The 19,734-nt window shown below is 37.3% G+C and overlaps 1 protein-coding gene across 1 annotated transcript in view; it reads left to right on the forward strand.

Moving 5' to 3' along the window:
* Nucleotides 1-3,119: 3,119 nt before the first annotated feature.
* ACAP2 (ArfGAP with coiled-coil, ankyrin repeat and PH domains 2) overlaps nucleotides 3,120-19,734 on the forward strand; it is a gene marked incomplete at its 5' end in the record, with an annotated part of 31,472 nt that continues 14,857 nt past the window's right edge. Inside the window, 7 exons of the mRNA XM_010022163.1 lie at nucleotides 3,120-3,239; nucleotides 4,442-4,495; nucleotides 8,109-8,167; nucleotides 8,662-8,845; nucleotides 11,165-11,209; nucleotides 11,987-12,082; nucleotides 17,142-17,216. Of these exons, the coding sequence (XP_010020465.1) occupies nucleotides 3,120-3,239; nucleotides 4,442-4,495; nucleotides 8,109-8,167; nucleotides 8,662-8,845; nucleotides 11,165-11,209; nucleotides 11,987-12,082; nucleotides 17,142-17,216 (633 nt within the window). The remainder of the gene's footprint in view (nucleotides 3,240-4,441; nucleotides 4,496-8,108; nucleotides 8,168-8,661; nucleotides 8,846-11,164; nucleotides 11,210-11,986; nucleotides 12,083-17,141; nucleotides 17,217-19,734) is intronic.

Below are 19,734 nucleotides of genomic sequence, written 5' to 3' on the forward strand. Positions count from 1 at the left end.
TATATATATATATATGTATACTCTTCACTTTCATCTGGAGGACTGAACTACTGTAAAATTCATCCTGCTTTCTGTCATGCTTTGTATATATATATAAAAGGTTATATATAGCATCTTTTCAATGCTTTACAGTCCATTTACTGGTTCCTGAACAAGTAGTGTTTGGAGGCTTTGGTTCTTTCTTTGCTAGTACTTCGAAGGTGGCATTTTTTTTTGTTTTGCATCTGTAGAAAGTCTCCTTTCCTTAGCATTTTATGCTAAATGTTTAAAATTATTTTTGCCTGTGTTTTCATGTGGGAGGCAGATGTCATTTGTTTACCTTCTTAGCTACTTTTTGAATACAAGCTTTTGTTACAGCAGCTGTGAGTTGGCTGCAGAAAGATAGAGACAAAGTCAGTGTCCAGTGTAGTGTTAAGTCTGAAGACTTTTTGTTACAGCTTACAGTAATATTTCTAGCTTTTGTAGTTAATAATGTAACAATGTGCTCTTTAAAAATAAATTTAAGGTTCTTTGATTTGGTGTGAATTTTGGTGAAACTGATGGGTTTCAGACACATTTTTACTGTAGGGGTGATGAATCTGTTTTGGTAGATTAAACCATGGGAGTATTTAAAGGGTCTGAAAAGTGTGTCTTGGAAGTTTGTGTTTTCCACCAGTCTAAAAGGGTCATTTTTAGGGAAAAGAATTCTCAAAATCCTTAAGGAGCGTTATTCAGCGCTTTGCTCCCAGCCTCTTACAGCAGCCCCGTACCAAATACACCATTTTAGCATGTAAAAGCTATAATTGTAGTATTACTCTTTGCCCTGAGAGGCTATCCTAGTATTCTTTAAAACAAAATTATCCAAACCCATTTGCTGCCTTGACAAGAAAGCAAATGCACAATGTAAGTATTTAAGTACTTTAATTGTCATGTGAAGTATAGGTGATCTAGTTTAATGCTTAAGTTGAAAGCCAGGCTTCTTGTGTGAGCTGAAGTAACTGTGGCCTGGGGGTAATGATTTGTCTAGACTTGGTAACTTTTTCTGCTCAGTTATTCATACTAAACTTAATTTTATTATCCCACAATTGTGGCTTTGGGCTACATTAACTGCATTTTTTAAATTTTTTTTTTATTTTCCTCTGGAAGAAAGGATACTGGATTCAGGATTGTGAACTATAAGCAAAAGTGAAGGAAAAAGAGTCACGTTGGCAATGATTTTTTTTTTTTTTTTAATTTTTTTTTTTTTTTTGGTGCATTGTCAATCCACTTGACCATTCATGAGAATGTGGGAGATGCTCAGATTTCCTCTGAGATTCTTTTAGAAAAAAAAAAATTACTGGGTAAATAAGCTACAATGGTCACTTGGGTGGTTTCTTTGCCCCAACATAGGATCAAGTAATTCAGTGTTGTTCTTCATGAAAGTTTGCCTACATCCTTGAAAAATCATTCAGAGAGAAAGGTTCAATCTTCTGATTTTATTCTCAGTTTGGTTTAGGGTTGGGGAGCTCAGTAATAATATGCCAACCTCATGAAGTTTAAGCAAGTCAAGTGGAAGGTCCTACACCTGGGTTGGCACAGCTACAGGCTGGGCGGAGAAGAGATTCAAAGCAGCCCTGTGGAGAAGGACTTGGGGGTGGTGATTGATGAGAAACTCGACATGAGCGGGCAGTGTGCGCTTGCAGCCCAGAAAGCCAACCATATCCTGGGCTGTATCAAAAGAAGCATGACCAGCAGGTCAAAGGAGGCGATCCTGCCCCTCTACTCTGCTCTTGTGAGGCCTCACTTGGAGTATTGTGTCCAGTTCTGGTGTCCTCAACATGAAAAGGACATGGAGCTGCCGGAACAAGTCCAGAGGAGGGCCACGAGGATGATAAGAGGGCTGGAGCACCTCCTGTATGAAGACAGGCTGAGAAAGTTGGGGCTGTTCAGCCTGGAGAAGAGAAGGCAGCGTGGAGACCTCATAGCAGCCATACAATATCTGAAGGGGGCCTACAAGGATGCTGGGGAGGGACTCTTCATTAGGGACTCTAGTGGTAGGACAAGGGGTAATGGCTTTAAACTTAAACAGGCGAACTTTAGATATAGGGAACAAGTTCTTTCCAGTGAGGGTGGTGAGGCACTGGAATGGGTTGCCCAAGGAAGTTGTGAATGCTCCATCCCTGGAGGTGTTCAAGGCCAGGCTGGACAGAGCCTCGGGCGACATAGTTTAGTGTGTGGTGTCCCTGCTCATGGCAGGGGGGTTGGAACTAGATGATCTTAAGGTCCTTTCCAACCTTAACTATTCTATGATTCTGTGATTCTGTGCCCTGTCCCAAGAAAGCATCTAAGTGTTTGCACTAATCATTCTTTCCTTCATTAATGGCCCAGTGCAGAAGTGGTTCAAAAAGTGGGAAAACATCCATTACAAAATACTAATGGTTAAAGTCTGATATGCCAAGGTGCTGACCAGAGCAGTGAGTGGTAACAATGGAAGTCCATCACAGAAAGTCTACTCTGTTGTATGAGTGAAAACGTGATTGATTTTACCTTCTGAGATGTAACCATATCTCTTCAGTTGTGCTTTGTGCACAGTGTTTTGCTTTCCTGTGCCTGTGCTCTGAATGAAACAACTGGTAGAGGTTTCTTTTGTTTTGGTGTGTTTTGTTTTTTTTTTTTTTTTTTTTTTTTTCTCAAAAGCCACAAACCACTTATAATTTGCTTGGAATCTAACCAGTTATGTTTTAGTGGCTGTGCTCTTTGGCCTCATAGAGTCCCCTCTTGAAATATGTGCAATATGTTAACAATAAAACAAATAAAACATAGTTAACAAAAGCAAAAAAAAAAATGAAAACAAAAGAACCCACCCCCTCCCAAAAAAACAACAAAAAACCCAAAGAAAACCAAAACCCCATAATCAACCCAAACCAAATAGTAATAACCTCCTCAATGGCATAGCAGCTGACCTAGAGTAGTAGTTTTGTAGCTATCACTCTACAATATAATGGTTTTCATGAATGTAGGGCTCTCTAAATCTAGAATTTAACTTTTGAAATCTTTGTTTCTAGAACTTAACTAAGCTCAATGTATTTCATGTTTATATGGTGGTGTATAAAACAAAACAACTGCCACTTCGGTGGGTTTTTTTTTTCCCCTCTTTTTAGCTGGTGAAGCTTTGTATTGCAATGATTGATACCGGGAAAGCATTCTGTACAGCCAACAAGCAGTTCATGAATGGAATTCGAGACCTTGCACAGTATTCCTGTAAAGATGCATTGGTTGAGGTAAGTTCTTTAAGACGTGAAAATGGAAGGAGAAAAGTGTACCTGAAAAAAGGGGTAAAATATAACAGTTGGCAAGAGAAGTATTTGAAGTTTGTACTATTACTTGCCTTTTTATTCCTTTTTCTTCACCATGTCTTTTGGCTGTGGTGCACTGCAAGTGTCTGTACTGTTTAATTTCAGCTTTAATCTGCAATGGAAAGGTTTTTCCAAATTCCAGAAAATGTGTTTTAGGTTAGGAATTATCATCTTGGGACGAGTGGAAAAAGGTTGAAGCTATGAATGTTGCTCCAATTTTGCTAAAGTTCTAGTCATGGTTCTCTGCAGCAAAATTTCCCCTTTTCTCTTGGGTCCTGGAACTGACATATACTAATATATTGAAATTCAGATTTTAAATGTACAGAGCCCCCTTTGATGTGTAACCTCAGACTGCTGTTGTTAGGCTAATTTGGAATACCTAATATGTCTATTACTTTAAATGAGGTATAAAATTGTATATATTGCAAAATACAATATGCAGGTATAATTATTATGTGCACGTTTGTGTATATAATCTGTAATGCATGCTATGCAGTAGAACATCAATTACATGTATGCATCTTCATGTGCTAGTTGGAATAGATAATGGTGCAAACTTCAGTATAGTCTGTGTGCAACTGAAACTGCTTTTGTCTGGAAATTTACTTGCTAGAAATACAGCTTAAGCAGTTTTCCAAACGTATTAGGGGTCATTGTTTTCTGACTGTGTTTAAGACATTGATTCTACAGATTGATGTTGCTAAGCACATCAGCTGTGAGGCGGTAGTTCCTACAGTAAATATGTGTGTACTGATGATTACAACATGTTAACCAGATTTTTGGAGTTAGAGTATTAAACATTAATAAGTACTGTAATATTGAATATTTTAAGTTAATACGTGAAATTACGTGAATTTCCTGTAGTTTAGTCGACTTAATTTTAATTTTTCCTGTTGTGCTTCCATTTGACCCTTTATATATAGGTAGGTTAAAGCTTATAGCTTTACAGGTTTACTTGATATTACCCTCATTTTCTCCTTCTAGCATGATGGTTTTGGTTAACAATCATGCTGAGGAAAATCAATTCACAGGTTCTTTTCAGTAAAGTTGTAAACCTCTGAAATGTTGCTTTTGTGACGTGTGTTTGGTAGGGTTTAACTTTAACCACTTTGGTTTTCTCTTTACAGACCAGCTTGACGAAGTTCTCTGATACCTTACAGGAAATGATCAATTATCACAATGTAAGTATTTCTAGTTGAAATATGACACTTACTTCCAGTTATATTTGATAACAGAATAATGCAAAAGCATTACTTTTTGGTAGTACTTGCAAAGTCATGATTTAAGTGGTATTGAGTACCTCTCATTTTATACTTGTAAATATTTTATTTATATTTTGATTATGAAGTATTTATAAATATCCCCTTTTCTGCAGTTTTTTTTTCGTTTGGAGTTTAGCTTTGCTAAAACCCAGTCCTGTAAGGCAGGTTAAATACTGGGTTGGTTTATCAGTTTTAATCAAACTGATGGGCAGCAGTGACAAACTGTGAGCATATTTCTTTGCTGGACTGAAATAATGATTACCTTTTCCATAATTTCTACTTTTTTCTCATCCTTTATAATGCACAAAATGAAGCACGTCTGATTTGTGTGTAGTTTTCTCTTTGGAAATAAGACAGATTTAGACAAGACTAGGGAAAGGAGAAAATGCTAGGTTTTGAGACTAACAGTGTTTTTTTAGCATGTCATATGTCAGCAGAAGGCTCAGTTTTGCCTGGATTGAAAACTAACATTTTTTTATTTTTTATTTATTCCCTGCTCTAAAGACTTTAGCCTTATATCCTGAAAGCCAAAGGGATGTGTTCATTGTTCTGTTTTATTCCTTTCTTTTGGCCCCTACCCCTTTTCTTCCATTTTCCAGCAAGTTGCTAGAAACCAAATGAAGCGTCTTCAAAATGCTGAAAATATGCAGGGCACTTAACTTTGTTTGCTTGTTTTTAATATGTCTCTAGGAGTCTAAAATGTAATGAGATACAGAGAATGTAGTTCAAACAGCTTCAGCTGAAATTAAGTTTGTTGGCAGCCTGTGTTCAAACTCTTCATATTTCTTGCTACTGGTTATTCTCTTAACCATGTCTTTGCTATATCGTGTGCTCTTTGACACATCTGACCTAGGTCCTGCATTCTTGCTGCTGTTATTGTCCTACATGATTGTGGCTTGCAGTACTTAGGTAAAATTTGGCACAGTACAGCGCTCTCTCCAGGGCAGTTTTAAGGCAGAAAGCAAAGAATAAACTGTATTAAAAGAAGATTTCTTTGCAGATCTATGAGTTCTATCCTGGTTTGGGTTGTTTGTTTTTTTCCCCTCCGCTTTCTTGCTCTGTGCATAGTGAGTGGCTTTTACCAAAAGACACAGTCATAAGAAATGAGGCATGCTACAGCATTCTGATGAAGAGCTTTGGCAGACATGTTGCAGTCCTGTGCTGCTTTTGTGAGTCTGTTTAATTCAGCAAGACTTTACTAGCTCAGAGTGTCAGCTCTGTTGTTGATCAAGTTGGCAGGAGAGCCATCAGAAGAAATTAGAGGAAGAAAGAGGAGAGGCAGGCTTCCTGCAGAGGAAGGTGGGAAAAGGTAGGAGATAGTCCCACTGAAATTTGGATGGCTGTCACCTTTCTCAAATAAGGCTTTGCTACAGATAAAAGAAAGAGCGTAGATTTAGATTAGATATTAGAAAAAAATTCTTCACTATGAAGGTGGTGAGACACTGGAGCAGGTTACTCAGAGAGGTTGTGGCTGCTCCATCCCTGGAAGTATCCAAGGCCAGGTTGGACAGGGCTTTGAGTAACCCTGTGGAAATTGTCCCTGCTCGTGGCAGAGGGGTTGGAACTAGATGATCTTTAAGGTCCCTTCCAACCCAAACCATTCTATAATTCTATGAAATAAGGCTAGAAACCAGACTAATGCAGCATCTTCACTGATTCAGCCGTGGGGGAGTAGCTTTGACAACTTACGGCAAATCGCAACTTTCTTAGACTCGGTTTGGAGTATGTGAAAGGCGATGTGTTGGAAAGGCTGTAAATCTAATCAGATCGTGATCTGGGCACTTTTTTCTGTTCTCTTGGGAAAAACTCTGTATGTATTTTTCTGCCTAGCACTTTTTTCCTCTGCATTACTGTAAGGAGAATTGCAAGGCTTATATTTCTGGGAGTCCACTAATCATCTCCCATCTGGTTATATGCTTTTGGTATTGATCTTGATTGGTGTATTCCTCAGGCACTGGCAAGCTTAAATGTCAGCAGTGGGAGTAGTCCCGGCATGACTTCCAGCTTGTCAAGAAGTTCTTTATCTATTCTAGTTGTCTGTTTTTCTGTTTTCCTAAAGTGGGAATACAAACAGGATCTTCCATATGGGATGACTTGGGTTGGAATGGACCTCAGAGTATGTCTGGCTCTACTGTCTGCCTGTATCAGGGTCACCTCTGGTGTTGGAGCAGGTTGCTTAGGGTTTTACCCCATTTGGTCTTGAAAACTTCCAAAAATGGAGACTGGATGGTGGATATAGTACCACTGTTAATGAGTGATTTAAACTCAGTTATGTTTTCCTTCATTCAGTGTTTCTCAAAAAGAGAAACAAGGTGGTAAGGGCTTTGCTGTCAGTGCTTGGCATTGCATGGCTTGTCATTCCCAAATTTTTTAATGGGGAAACTAAGACAGAATTTTTAAAGAAAACATTGTTTGACCTGAAACTTTAAGTTCTTGACTTGCTTTTTCAATAAAATTAATTAACACTCAAATATCTTTACCTTTTGGAAGAGCTTCTGTACAGTTGGGCCAACTGCTACTTATGTATATTCTTTCAACTCTTTGTATTTTTTTGTGATAATGCCTTGTATATTTCCACAATGCAGAATGGGAGGTGTAGAGGAGTTGGAAATTAAGGCAGCATTTGTGGTCTGCACAATGAGAAGTGGCAAAGGATTTGTCCCATGGCCATTGACCTGTTCCATTCTGTCCTTAAACTCAGAGGGCAGACATGAAGCTGAAGGAATGTGCATTTTCATTCCTCAATTAGAATTTCTGGGGTCAAAAGAGAAAACGCAAGTTGTCTAACATTCAGGTGTGCTTTGGCCTTGGAAATGTAACAAATTTCCCATGCTTTATGATTTGAATTAGTAGATTATATTCTGTGCTACCTCCCACCCTCAAGCCTCACCAAATCATAAGAAATTTGAGAAGCATGGTTCAGAACACTTAATCTTAGCAAAAGAAGCAGCTATTCTTCTTAGTTCAACAGGGTGTTTGGGGGTTTTTTTACAAACATGTAAAGGAGACATACTCATGTATGTTACATTTTCAGCATTAATTTCAGTCTTGGGTTTTTTTGCCAGGGCTTAAAGGCATATTCTTTCTGTGGTTTCATTTGTCTTTTAGTAGTTGGTTAAATTGTGGAAGTCTGTAAGAATAAGAAAAGTAGTTATTTAACATTCAAAATTGTAGGTTCAAGGCTGTTAGTACAGTAATATTCTTGACTGTTTAATAATCATAATAAACATGTTTTACGAGAATGGGCATGTCTTGCATTGTCAGGATTAGAGAATAAGATGCCAGGAGTTATTGTCTCTCCTTATAACCACAGTCTTTTAAAAAAGACCAGCAGAACTTGTTGGCTTTGTGTTATTTTTTCTATTTTATTCCTTATAAAACTACGTTGAAGGGTTTTATCTTCTAACATTAGACACACATTTGATTTAATTATAATTCCTATCTAATTCTGCATAGTAACTGTGTATATCTAAAATGGAAAGTTATGAATACCTGAAAGTTATTGACCTACATGATAATGCTTTTCTTTCAGATCCTGTTTGACCAAACCCAAAGATCAATTAAAGCACAGCTTCAGACTTTCGTTAAAGAGTAAGTTAATTTGCACTTATAGTGGGGAAAATTATAGGTAAAATAGAATTTTAAAACATCTGATTTGAGTGAGTTGGTGAAACATCTTTCCTGAAAATGGCTAGCCATGAATTGAGAAGTGCGTATTAAGGCTTGTCAAAAACCATCCCAAATCAGTAAGGCTTTAGTTCGAGCTGCGGAGATGTTGAAATAGTATGAATTACTGATCTTAATTACATGTTGTCATTGTCTAAGCTTAAAAAAGTGCTTACCAAAGCTTTTCCCCAGTACGCATGAGATGCATTTATTTAAATTTTGATTTTGTCCTTTCTTCAGAAGAGAAAGAGAGTGAAGCTTCTGTCACACTTTGTATGGTTTCCATTTGTTCCAAGCCTTTATTGAAGGACATGAAAACAAAGATAGCTGTAACAGTCATGAGCATGGTTTGTCTAGTTTATCTTTAAACACTTTTTTCATACTTTAGAATTAGTTACACATCTTTCCTTTCCCTTTAGAGATATTAGGAAATTTAAAGATGCTAAGAAACAGTTTGAAAAAGTTAGTGAAGAAAAAGAGAATGCTTTAGTGAAAAATGCGCAAGTTCAAAGGAATAAGCAACACGAAGTAGAGGAAGCAACCAATATTTTGACTGCAACACGGAAATGTTTTCGACACATAGCTCTGGATTATGTTCTTCAGGTAAGTGCAGCAATAAAAGTTATTTTTCAAAACTATCTGTTACATGTAGTTAGAGATCTGTCCTTTAGAAGTTCTTGCTGTAAGCTTCTTAAGCTATGGGGATTCAAGTGAAAAAGGAATAACTATGTCTGCAAGTAATTTCTTTTTTTGAATGAAATCTAAGCAAAATTAATTTACATGATGCATTCTTATTGTTCAATGCTTCGTTATTCAGTGCTGTTGCTGTAATGACACAGTTTAATTTTCAACTTGAACATTATTTTTGAGAAAGCAGTTTTTGCCTGATACTTACCTAAATGTATTTCATTGGCTATGCTGTAATTCCTTGTATCTTTGAAGTAAAAACTATAACCTAGCCTAGGAAATGCAAATTACTTGAATAATTCTGTTTATAGAATGTTGGCTAGTACTACAATTTCAGCTGTTTGCATTGGGTTTTATTTAAGAAATCCTATTTATCTAGAAGCCTTGGAGTCTGAAATTGTGCCACAGGGGAAATCAAGAACGTGGCTACTCTTTAGCCTTTTAATTCATGTCTCCTAGAGAATGTTGAGAGAGGTGTTCTTTGTCCTGCTACTTTGAATCCTGTGAAATACTAACATATTTTCTGTTGATACTTGTCATTCATCTATTTCACGGTTACCCACAGCTACAGCTAAACAGATTGTTGCAACTTGGGTGGTACCAGGGGTTGGGGACTCCTGAATGGGTCTTGGGTTCTCCTGTGATCAAACACAGAACAACCCGTTAAAATTATGTTGATTTTATATTGGACGTTATCATCTTGATTTTTGACAGTTGGGTCAGTTACTTAAAGCTTAGTTAACTGTTCTTTAAATCACATGTACTACCTGTAAAGTGAAGCAGAATTGATCATATCAGCCTAGGCATATGCATGGATATGGTGGTCAGTGGTCCACACTGAACTCCCACCTTTTGAACACTAAGGACAAAGTTCATTTTGATGCTTAAGAAGTCATGGGAATTACGTACCACTTAACTACTTGTACTAAGATCAAATAGTAATGGGGGGGGAAGCTGGCAGTCATTACTTTGGGCCAGTTCATTGCATATGCTTTGAACTGCAAATTATTTTTTGCCTCCTGGAATTTGTATGTTCAAAGTATGAGCAGTTCCTGTGATAAAGATGCATGTAAAGTAACAAGGAAAAGTTTCAGCATCTCGTAATTAATGGGGGCTAAAATGAATTCAGCTTTAGGAATTCTTTATACTTGGGTGACTCTTTTCTTCTGGAACAGTGGTTTCACAACTATGGTTTCTTTGTAGTTATATTGGCTTTAAAGTGTATTTCAAAACCTTGGCTTTCACTCCCCCCCCCGTCCAGGGTTTGTCCTATACAAACTAATCTTATTTATTTTTTCTTCAGAAAGTTTTCCAAAATACTGGCTGTTTTGAAGTGCGATCTGGTTTTGATTATAGCTTCAGTAAAATTAGTTCTTTTGCTGAAATTTTAAACTGATGCAGAGGTGTTAAATTACACCACCATGCATGTTTCTGCTAAATGGGGCTTTTAAAGTGAACTCTGTAGTTCTGGATGACAGCCTTAAAGATTAGGGAGCAAAGAGGACAGAGAACTAGCTGAATGCAAAGTAACACGTATTTTTTTCTGTATAATGTGAAATGATTTGAGCTCTAGGGCAAAACCATTGGTCAGTGACTTCAGTTAGCTTAAAAATGCAGGTATGTATAAGAAGTTACCTACTGAAGCTATTATGATCTTGCTTATTTCAGAGGCTGGGGCTGTATCCCAGTTCTGGGACACTTTCGAAAATGTCAGTGTAGGGGAAGAATAAACATGCCCCTGTCCTTTCTTCCCCCCTGGCAGGAGATGGCAGTGGAGTGGAGTACAGCTTCTTTAAGAAGTTGGTGGGCTGGGTTAGCTCATACTGTCAGAAAGGGTATTTCAAAAATGTTGAATTCAGTCTCTTAAAAGGTATATTATATTACTTCTAGCTAGCATGTGATGTCTTTTATTTTCCCTTCTGATATATGAAAGTTGTGTCTACTGCTGTGAAATTCTAGCTTTGCAAGCTTTTTCTGATTGCATTACTTCAATATAATGACAAAACTAGTATGCATCTTCTTCTAAATGTCCTTTGTGAGGTCTGATATGGAGGTATGTTCTTCCAGTGTTCTGGGATTTGATATGATTGTTTGGAAGTAATTTGTAGTTTACTTCTGTGGGGAGAATTTGAAAGTAGAATAAAATAAGTTACTTGTTTGCTTGTGTTTTTTTTTTTTTTTTTTTTTTTTTGTTGTTGTTGTTGTTGTTTTTTTTGGTTGGGATTTTTTTTCCAGATCAATGTTCTTCAGTCTAAAAGAAGAGCAGAAATCTTGAAATCGGTAAGATATACTTTATTTTCTGTGTAGCAAATATTTGAATACATCTGAAATGAAAAGTGTGATTGAAAAGCAGTATATTAAAAATCTCGTCCTTTGACTTATCAAAACATTATCAGTACATTTGCTGTACAGTCAGTTTGGCCTTTACTAGAAATGCTTTACTGTTTTTGGTAGTCCTTTTGGTTCAGATTTGAACACTTGAAGATTTTCACTGCTATTGACTCTTTGGTATATGTTCCATGGTTAAAATCAAACTTTGTCTGCCAAGAATTCTGTTGTTTAGGTCTGCTGTATTAATGTATAAACAACAAGTACTACTTAGAATCTATTTGAAGATGGATTCAGCTCTTTCTACAAGAATGGTATTTCTTTATGTTCATAAAGGCTGTGGCTTTGGGTCATTATTAAATACATTCTGTAGCCCTTCTGTAGTTAAACAGGAGATGATAAAAGTTCCACGACACCCAAATTAGAAGTAATTTTCTGCCCTTAAGTAGATTTTTTTTTTTTTTTTTTTTTTTTGTTTTGTTAATGGAGTTAATCCTGTTAACTAACATTTAAGATTTTTGGCTTGGTTCTTTACATTGCATGTTTGTTTAAAACATTAGAAGCTCTGTGAGATGTTGATGTAAAATTGCCAGGACACAAGAAAGAAGAAATTAAGCCTGGAACTGTATTTTAAATTTGTTTACGCAGACTAGTTAAGCAATACACTTATGTGATAGCTCATAAACATTTACACTTGTAAAAAATGTATTTTTTCTTTTTTCTTTCTAGATGTTATCATTTATGTATGCCCATCTGGCTTTTTTCCATCAAGGCTATGATCTTTTTAGTGAACTTGAGCCTTACATGAAAGATCTTGGTGCACAGGTAACCAACTACTTAAATTCATAACTGTATGCTGGAATGGATGAAAACTTGATATATGAGTATATACTGGGTACATTATAGATCTATTCAACAAAAAGGGGACTGTGGTATGGTAAAGGCAAAGAATTAAAAATACATTGTGATTTAAATGAATGTAGTTAGAAACTGAAAGTTGTTTCATAAAATTAATACTATGTTTAGGTAGCACATACTTAAACATAGCCATGTAGTGCCATTTGAGGCACTATGGTATTCAGGACATTGGATTCTTCTGTTTTAAAAAGTTTTGTATATGACACGTTGTAAATATATTTAATGATAAAAAGTAGATAAGTTTTTTTCCTTCTAACTGCATACATTATTTACTGTACGGATTAGGCAATATGCCAAAATAACATTGATGATAGCCACTTAGACCATAAAACAGAAGTCTCATTTTAATAGTGCAAAATGAGTTCATACATTGAATCCTTCTTACTCAGTTTTATTGTTTGAGAACAGAGAGTTTCAGCTTTTGGGTGCAGTGACGGGCTCATGAAAAGGTTGAACCACAGCCAGCTGCACACAGGAGACAGTGAAAATGGTTATGCAAAATAGATTAAGAACATGCAGTATTCAACTGAAGATCTGTGTGTGGTGCAGGAAGAAGACTCAGTAGCATCTTGACTTGGTTTTCAGTGCAAGTTGAATGGGCCTGGAAATACTTGTACAACACTCCTTCTTTTTTTTTTTTTTTTTTTTTTTTTGTTTTTTTTTTTTTTTTTTTTTTCTTTCCTTTTTTTTCCTCCTCTTTTGCATCTATCCAAAGCCTTGCAACAACTGCACTGGTGCAAACCCCTCTTTTGCCACTTCTGAACCTGATGCACAGAACAAAGCCAACCCAAATTCTGTCTCCAGATACGAAAGGAAAAAAATGACAGCAAATGTTTATTTACATTCATCTCAAGTAGATGTGTCATTAAATGTCTAAGAACTGACATTGTTCTGGGCTGGTTATTCCTGCCACAGCGCTGTTGCCGCCTGCGCCCCTCAATCTTCTGTGTCTGTGCAGTGAAGCAGATTGGAAGCTGTAGGAAATAACTCCAACAATCAAATGTTTAAATAGTTATTTTTCTGCTGCACTAGTCCCCAGTCAAGTTACTGTGGGTCTTAATTAGTTGTACAAACACATGTCAGGGAGGTGTGTGCTTGTATGTATGTGCATGCATGGGGCAAATGTTTGAGCTGAGAAGAGAGACAGGCTGCTTGAGCTGGTGCTGCCATCAAGAAGAGAAGTGGCTGTACAGCTACAGACCTCTGTGTTTGGTGTAATAGTGGCACTTGAAAGGTTCGGGTGCTCACGACTCTGTCCTTAATTGTGCCATTTATTCTTTCACATTCTTCCATTTTGGGTCGTAATTCTTGAACTGCTAGTGTTTTGATAGTATAGAATGTGTGTCCTGTACCTCTGCAGAAGAGGGAATGGGGAAAGGAGACAAAACCTATGGAGTTGGTAGTGGTTTATGCTACCAGCTACACTTTAATGTTTTCATTTAATTGAGGTTATTTAGGCAAGGAACAAAAGGTTATTTTTGAATGGCTGGGCATCCTTTTGCTTGATCTGGTAAGGAGCATTGTGTAACATATTTTGGTGCTGGTATCATAGCAACCAAAGGAGTTAAATTTAGAAAATCCAAAGCTGAGAAGGTTTAAAATATATTACAGTTGGAACAAAGGTAGTCTGAAGACCCTAGAGTTATACACCTTGCTGAATTACTCTTTTGTGGCAGACCTTGGCATTTAAGCAATGGATATTTTTCATGACAGAAGCAGACTTGGAAATAGCTTATGGAAGTTTAACAGTTAATGGCTTTGCAGTTTGCACTGGTTGAAGCTTCTGTCTTTAGCAGGTCAGAGAGAAGGTATGTTGTGACATAACAAAACAGAGATTTGCTAGATTTTTCTGAAAATACTGTCAGATTGTTTCTGCTGGTGAGTTTTCATTCACAGGTAAATTTTGTGGATGATCTTAATTGCAAGGTTTAATGGCACTCAAGGTATTAAAATTAAAGTGATTTTAAAGAGTATAGTTATTTTGTAGTTCTTCTGGTTTACATTTTTAAACTCTAACTGGTTTACATGATGAAATAGGATTGAGCAATTTTTGCTTTCTGGATACGTTAGGTCAGGGTAGGATTACTTGTGAATCAGATCACTGTAGGGGAATCTTTAGTGGCGCACAAGTGTAATACAAGCTTTTGCATGGAAACTGTGGTATTTGGCACTTCTCATGTGAAATGTGGTATTAGTTTAAAAAACCTACTTGAATTTTCATTCTGAGATGACTATTCAAAAAGCTAAACATTTGCTAAATGGACAGCTAAACTAAGTCTGACTTAGTTCTCTACAGAATACCACTTATAGCACTATATGTTTATAAAAAATTACATTTACAAGAGCATGTAGTGATAGGACAAGGGGAAATGGCTTAAGCTGACAAATGGGAGATTTAGTTGAGACATTAGGAAGAAATTCTTTACTGTGAAGGTGGTGAGGCACTGGCACAGGCTGCCCAGAGAAGCTGTGGCTGCCCCATCCCTGGCAGTGTTCAAGGCCAGGTTGGACGGGGCTTGGTGCATCCTGGTCTAGTGGAAGGTGTCCCTGTCCATGGCAGGATGTTGGAACTAGATGAACCCAAACCATTCTATGATGTATCAGTAAATGCAGTATTTTGAAAAAAAAATTTTTTTTGGAGACTACCCAGTAGTGGTATAATGACAGGGATTTTGATTGCTCAGTTATGTGATTGGCCACAGCTCTTGACAGTTGTATGCTGTTGGTCATATTTGTTTCGGGCAGTTGATGTGCTGCTCACTTTGGAAGAGGAAATTCTGATCTGAGCTTGGAAACTGGAATGATGCAGTGCTGTCTTGATAGCAGAAGTAAATGACGAAACAAGCTGCTGTGACAAACTTTGTTTTGGCACTTATGCTGTGGTATATGTATTCTCAAACACTATTATTTAACATAAATTAGAGGTCATTACCCTAATCTGAATGTGGCTATCTTGTTTGATCTAGCAAGGTAGGAGGAAGAATTTCTTGGGGACCATGTGCAGATTCCTGAATATGAAGTTTTAGTAAGAAATTTGATTCCTATAAAGTCTTGAACAGCCCTCAGGCTAATTCTCACTTTTATCTCGAAAGAATGGGTTTCCCAGGGTTCTTGGTGCAAAACTTTGAGCACAATGGCAGCACAGCCTGTTTTAGAGGCTCTTCTATAATTTTTAAGTCATGGAGCTGCATAAATATCATGGCTGGACACCTCAGTCTTTAACATGTCTGTGTTCACAAATACATGTAGGGTGTGAAAGTGCTGGTAATCTCCATTTAAGCCAGAGAAGAAATCAGAGAAAGAATTAAGAAAAGTGACAGAGTATGGAATTGGTCCAGATGTCCTTGACTATCTGATGGCTCCATAATTGTTGGAGACTGTGTAGCAGAGGGGTGTGAGAGCCAGTTATTGTCCCTTTTTAGTCTCATATATATCATTGCCTATTAGAGTTCACGGAGTGTATGGACAATGCTTTTAGTCACATGGCTTAATTTTAGGTAGTCCTGTGAGGAGCAGGGAGTTGAACTCGATGATTCATGTGGGTCCCTTCCAACTCGAGATACTCTATGATTCTGTTCTGTGATTTCAAGCAGGAGAAATTCAACACAGGAAAATGACCAGAGCTGGCGAGGGTTCTCTCTTGTGGTTGGGAGAGTGGGTGGAGGCGATGCTATTTGTGTGCCAATTAGAGGTTCTGTTAGTCATCCTGTGCCCTCTGCCACGTGACTCACTTCAGCTGGAAAACTGCACTGGTCCTGGTTTTCTTGTTCCAGGCCTGGAGTGGGGTGGGGTAAAGCTTCAGACTGTACTGCTGTGTTCAGGATTGCATCTACATCGTTATTCAGTAAGATGCTGTGACTGGGGTTAGTGGCAGTCTTGTATTACAGGCTGGATAAAGGAGGAGTTCATCTGATTCCACAGCATGTCACATAAGTACCAAGATAGCTGGCATTTCGGGCAGCATCTGCTCCTCCACTTGACCATATTTCTTATTTAAACATCAAAGTCTGAAAAAAAACACCCAAACCCAAAAACCAACCAACCACCAACAAAAAAAACTACAAAAACAAACAACCCCCCCCCCCAAAAAAAACCAAAACACCCCTGCAAAACACAAGCCAAACCAAAAACAAACCCAAAACAAACCAACCACAAAAAAACCCAAAACAAAACACCACCAAACACAACCAAACTTGCTCTCTTACAGGATATCTTAAGTTTCGTGCCTTTTTTCCCCCCTTCTGGTATTAAAAGGAAAAAGTTTATATAGTAGTGCTTATAGACATGCTCGCAGCAAGTTTTTGGTAGTGGGGTGGCATCTTTTTAATCATCACAGACTTTGTAAGGATGCTAACTGAAATCCTCTCTGTTGTGACAGTCTTTTCTGTGCAAAATCATATTACTGTTATTTCTGTAACTAGAAACAGCTTGAATGGCTTTACCTAAGATTTTAAGGGGTCTTGCTCAACTGCTGCTGGTGACCTGATCAAAACTATCAGTACTAAAGCCTGGTTGAGGCAGTCCCTCCACTTTGTGGAGGGGAAAAATCACTAGCATTTGCTCCCTCTAGTTTTTGCTGCTAATGCCAGCGCTGCTGCATAGGCCAGCCAGCCAGAGCAGCTAAAGCATGAGTCATTCTCCTCAGAGTCTGAGCACCAATGCGGTATAGAGTCGCATATGCTTGGCACCATGCTGTTCTTTGAAACATTTCTTCTAAGGCTTACAAGAAATGTACACCTTTCGTAGAGGTTAATTCAGGATGGTAGTGCAATGCGTTATTAAACACAGCTTCAGTGGTTATTCAAGGTAAACACTTTCTGACCAGAGAAGTAATTATACTATGCAAATAAACCAAAAGTCATTCAGTGTCTAGACATATGTTCTTTTTTTTTGTCAGCATTATGAAATCTGCTGAGCCAAATTTCTTTTGATATCTAAAGATCCAATTTTCTGTTTCTCTTTACAGCTGGATCAGTTGGCTGTAGATGCTGCAAAGGAGAAGAGAGATATGGAGCAAAAGCACTCCACTATTCAACAAAAGGTACCTGAGAGAATGTAAAAGGCAGACTGCACACACATTTTTGTTTCTAGCATTTCTCCCCAGCAGTGCATCTTTGCGTCAATACTCTGAGGGGTGGTATCTTTAGTGCAGAGAAAGAGACTTAATGCATCATTAAGCTTAAGGTTGGATTGCAGATACTAATTTTGTATTACAGAACAGAAGATCATTTAGTTATGAAACATATATAGAACAGTGGAGTATATTTGAATGCTGGGACTCTAACATTTCAATAGAACTCTTTATTCAATCCAAGATGTAATAGGAGTTTAGTTGTAAAAGTTGCTATCTTTCCCTTCTGTGGGTCAGTAGAAGAGATGTCCTTCAGTCATGTATTACTTTCTGGACTGTGCTAGATAAGAATGCAGCACTTTGAGGTAGTGTGACGGCTGCTGTTGCACAGAAAGAGCAAAAGTAAACTTTTGTGAAGACTGTCTAATGTATGGTGTTCAACTGTGTACAAAAAGGAAAGTGATAACAATAAATCACTGTTTTGAGAAGATTTGTATGTGCAATATTTTTGCTTGTTGAGAACAATTTAGGTAATTCATGTTGTGGGGGGAATGATTTTTGTTGTTTGAATGTTTCAGAAGCTCTAGATCAGTATTGGTTTTGCAGGTATAATGCTAGAAGTTAAAAATATTTCCACTGAACTCTCTGGTAGTGAGCTAATACTGCAGGTACTTTTGAAAGGGATTAGATACTGGTTTAAAGGTAATACAACACTTCTTACTCTCAATGAAATACATTCTGTATCCATTCAGGTGGCATTAAAAAAAAAAAGCCTAATGTAAATGAAATCTGATGAGTAAATTCAGGAATGAGAACTTAAGAGTATAATTTATGTAGCCATAGTAAAAATCAGTATTAATACTGATGGGAAAAGGTAATGCTTTTGGTTGCTAAAAATGTTTTTGTCACTTCATCCCGTCATGCCTGCTGGAGTTGGTGGGAAGCATTAGGGTTGCTGTAACTGTGAAATTGAGCAGACACGATGAGGGGTTTTAGGGCAGTGCTGATATGCTGTGCTTGGAGGCAGATGGGAGGTAACAGGCAAGGAAGGGGAAGAAAGAGGGGAAATAGGAAAGAGACAAAACTGGAGACTTAACACTGATGTTCAAATTTTAATTTGTTTAGGCTGAATAGGCCTTGTTTTAGGAGTGGGCAGTAGTTCAGGATTTTACTGTTAGAGAGCAGTGGTGCTTGGTGAAGGGTATAAGTTATGCACAATTTTCTTTTAATTTACCAGAGAAATAATAACTTATTACTATGAATTATCATAATTGCTGTTGCCAGTGGTGTTTACAGTCTTTGTTTTTTCTTCAAATGCTGCTTAAGGCTGCTTTACAGGTAAAATATTCCTAATAGTATCAATGGTTATTGAAACTTTCAAGCTTCATGAAATTTGATAAGCTCTATCTTTGCATAGTACAAATATTCTTGCTTTCTAGTACAAATTGCAATCACAGTGAGGTTATTTCTATATTGTTCCTTATTTTAAGTAGATGACAATTTTACAGTGTCTCTAAAATATCAGTCAGATTGTACTGTATGTTGTCCTCTAAAGTTCTGTGTTTCAAGTTACATGTTGTCTCCTATACTATCAGTGAAGTCACTGATGCATTTTTGTGATGGCAATGCCTAGAGGAATGTATCTAGGCTTTGGAGGGCATGCTTTATTGCAGATTCCTCTTATAGCTTCTCAAATAATTTTCTTGGTTTCTTACTCAAATCATGTTGTCTGCTTTTTGTCTCCTCCTACCTGCTTTTCCCAACCTTACCACCAAGTTTGCTTCCAGCTCATCAGGATTTCAGAATCTTGAACTGCTTTAGACCTTGGATCTTGTTCTTTATTTGTCATCTGGTCAACTTGATCAGGATGGCAACCTTGTTCTCTTCTCACGGCTTGTCATGTTGCTTTCCACTGGGCTGCCTGTTAGGTATATGTTCCCAAATCTTCCAGTGCCAAATCCTTCTATGTTTTATAACTACAGAACTGCTTCTTGTCTTGAATATTCCATGAGGTATATATGCATTTAATATACTGAAGTTTTAATCTAATGCTTCAGAATGATGCCTTTTCTTCATTGTGTGGATAAAGAACAGTTCCTTTTCTGAAATGTATAGGTAAGTGCACGTGTGCACACGCCTACCCACACACTACCTGTGTTTGCATATATGTGCATATGCATGCAATATAGTTGCACTAATTAACTCATCTCACTTCTCTTTTTAATAATCATCCTATTTAATTAGACAACATGTTGTCTGAGAGGCTAATGCAAAAGTCATGGAAGGGCTTGGTCACCACTAATTTTCAGAGAATTGATGTCTCATTTTTTTGTTTAACTTTTGTGGTCTATTTACTCAGCAAATATGCAGGAAACTTCTTAGTGTAAGAAATTATATTTTTCTGTGTTAATCTGAAGCATTACATACTATGAATTAATCTAGAAATGTCATGATCATTCTGGGAACATTTTGTAATATATTTTTGTAG

Source organism: Nestor notabilis, unplaced genomic scaffold, assembly GCF_000696875.1.
Source record: "Nestor notabilis isolate BGI_N333 unplaced genomic scaffold, ASM69687v1 scaffold2589, whole genome shotgun sequence".
In the NCBI taxonomy this organism is placed as follows: Eukaryota; Metazoa; Chordata; class Aves; order Psittaciformes; family Psittacidae; genus Nestor; species Nestor notabilis.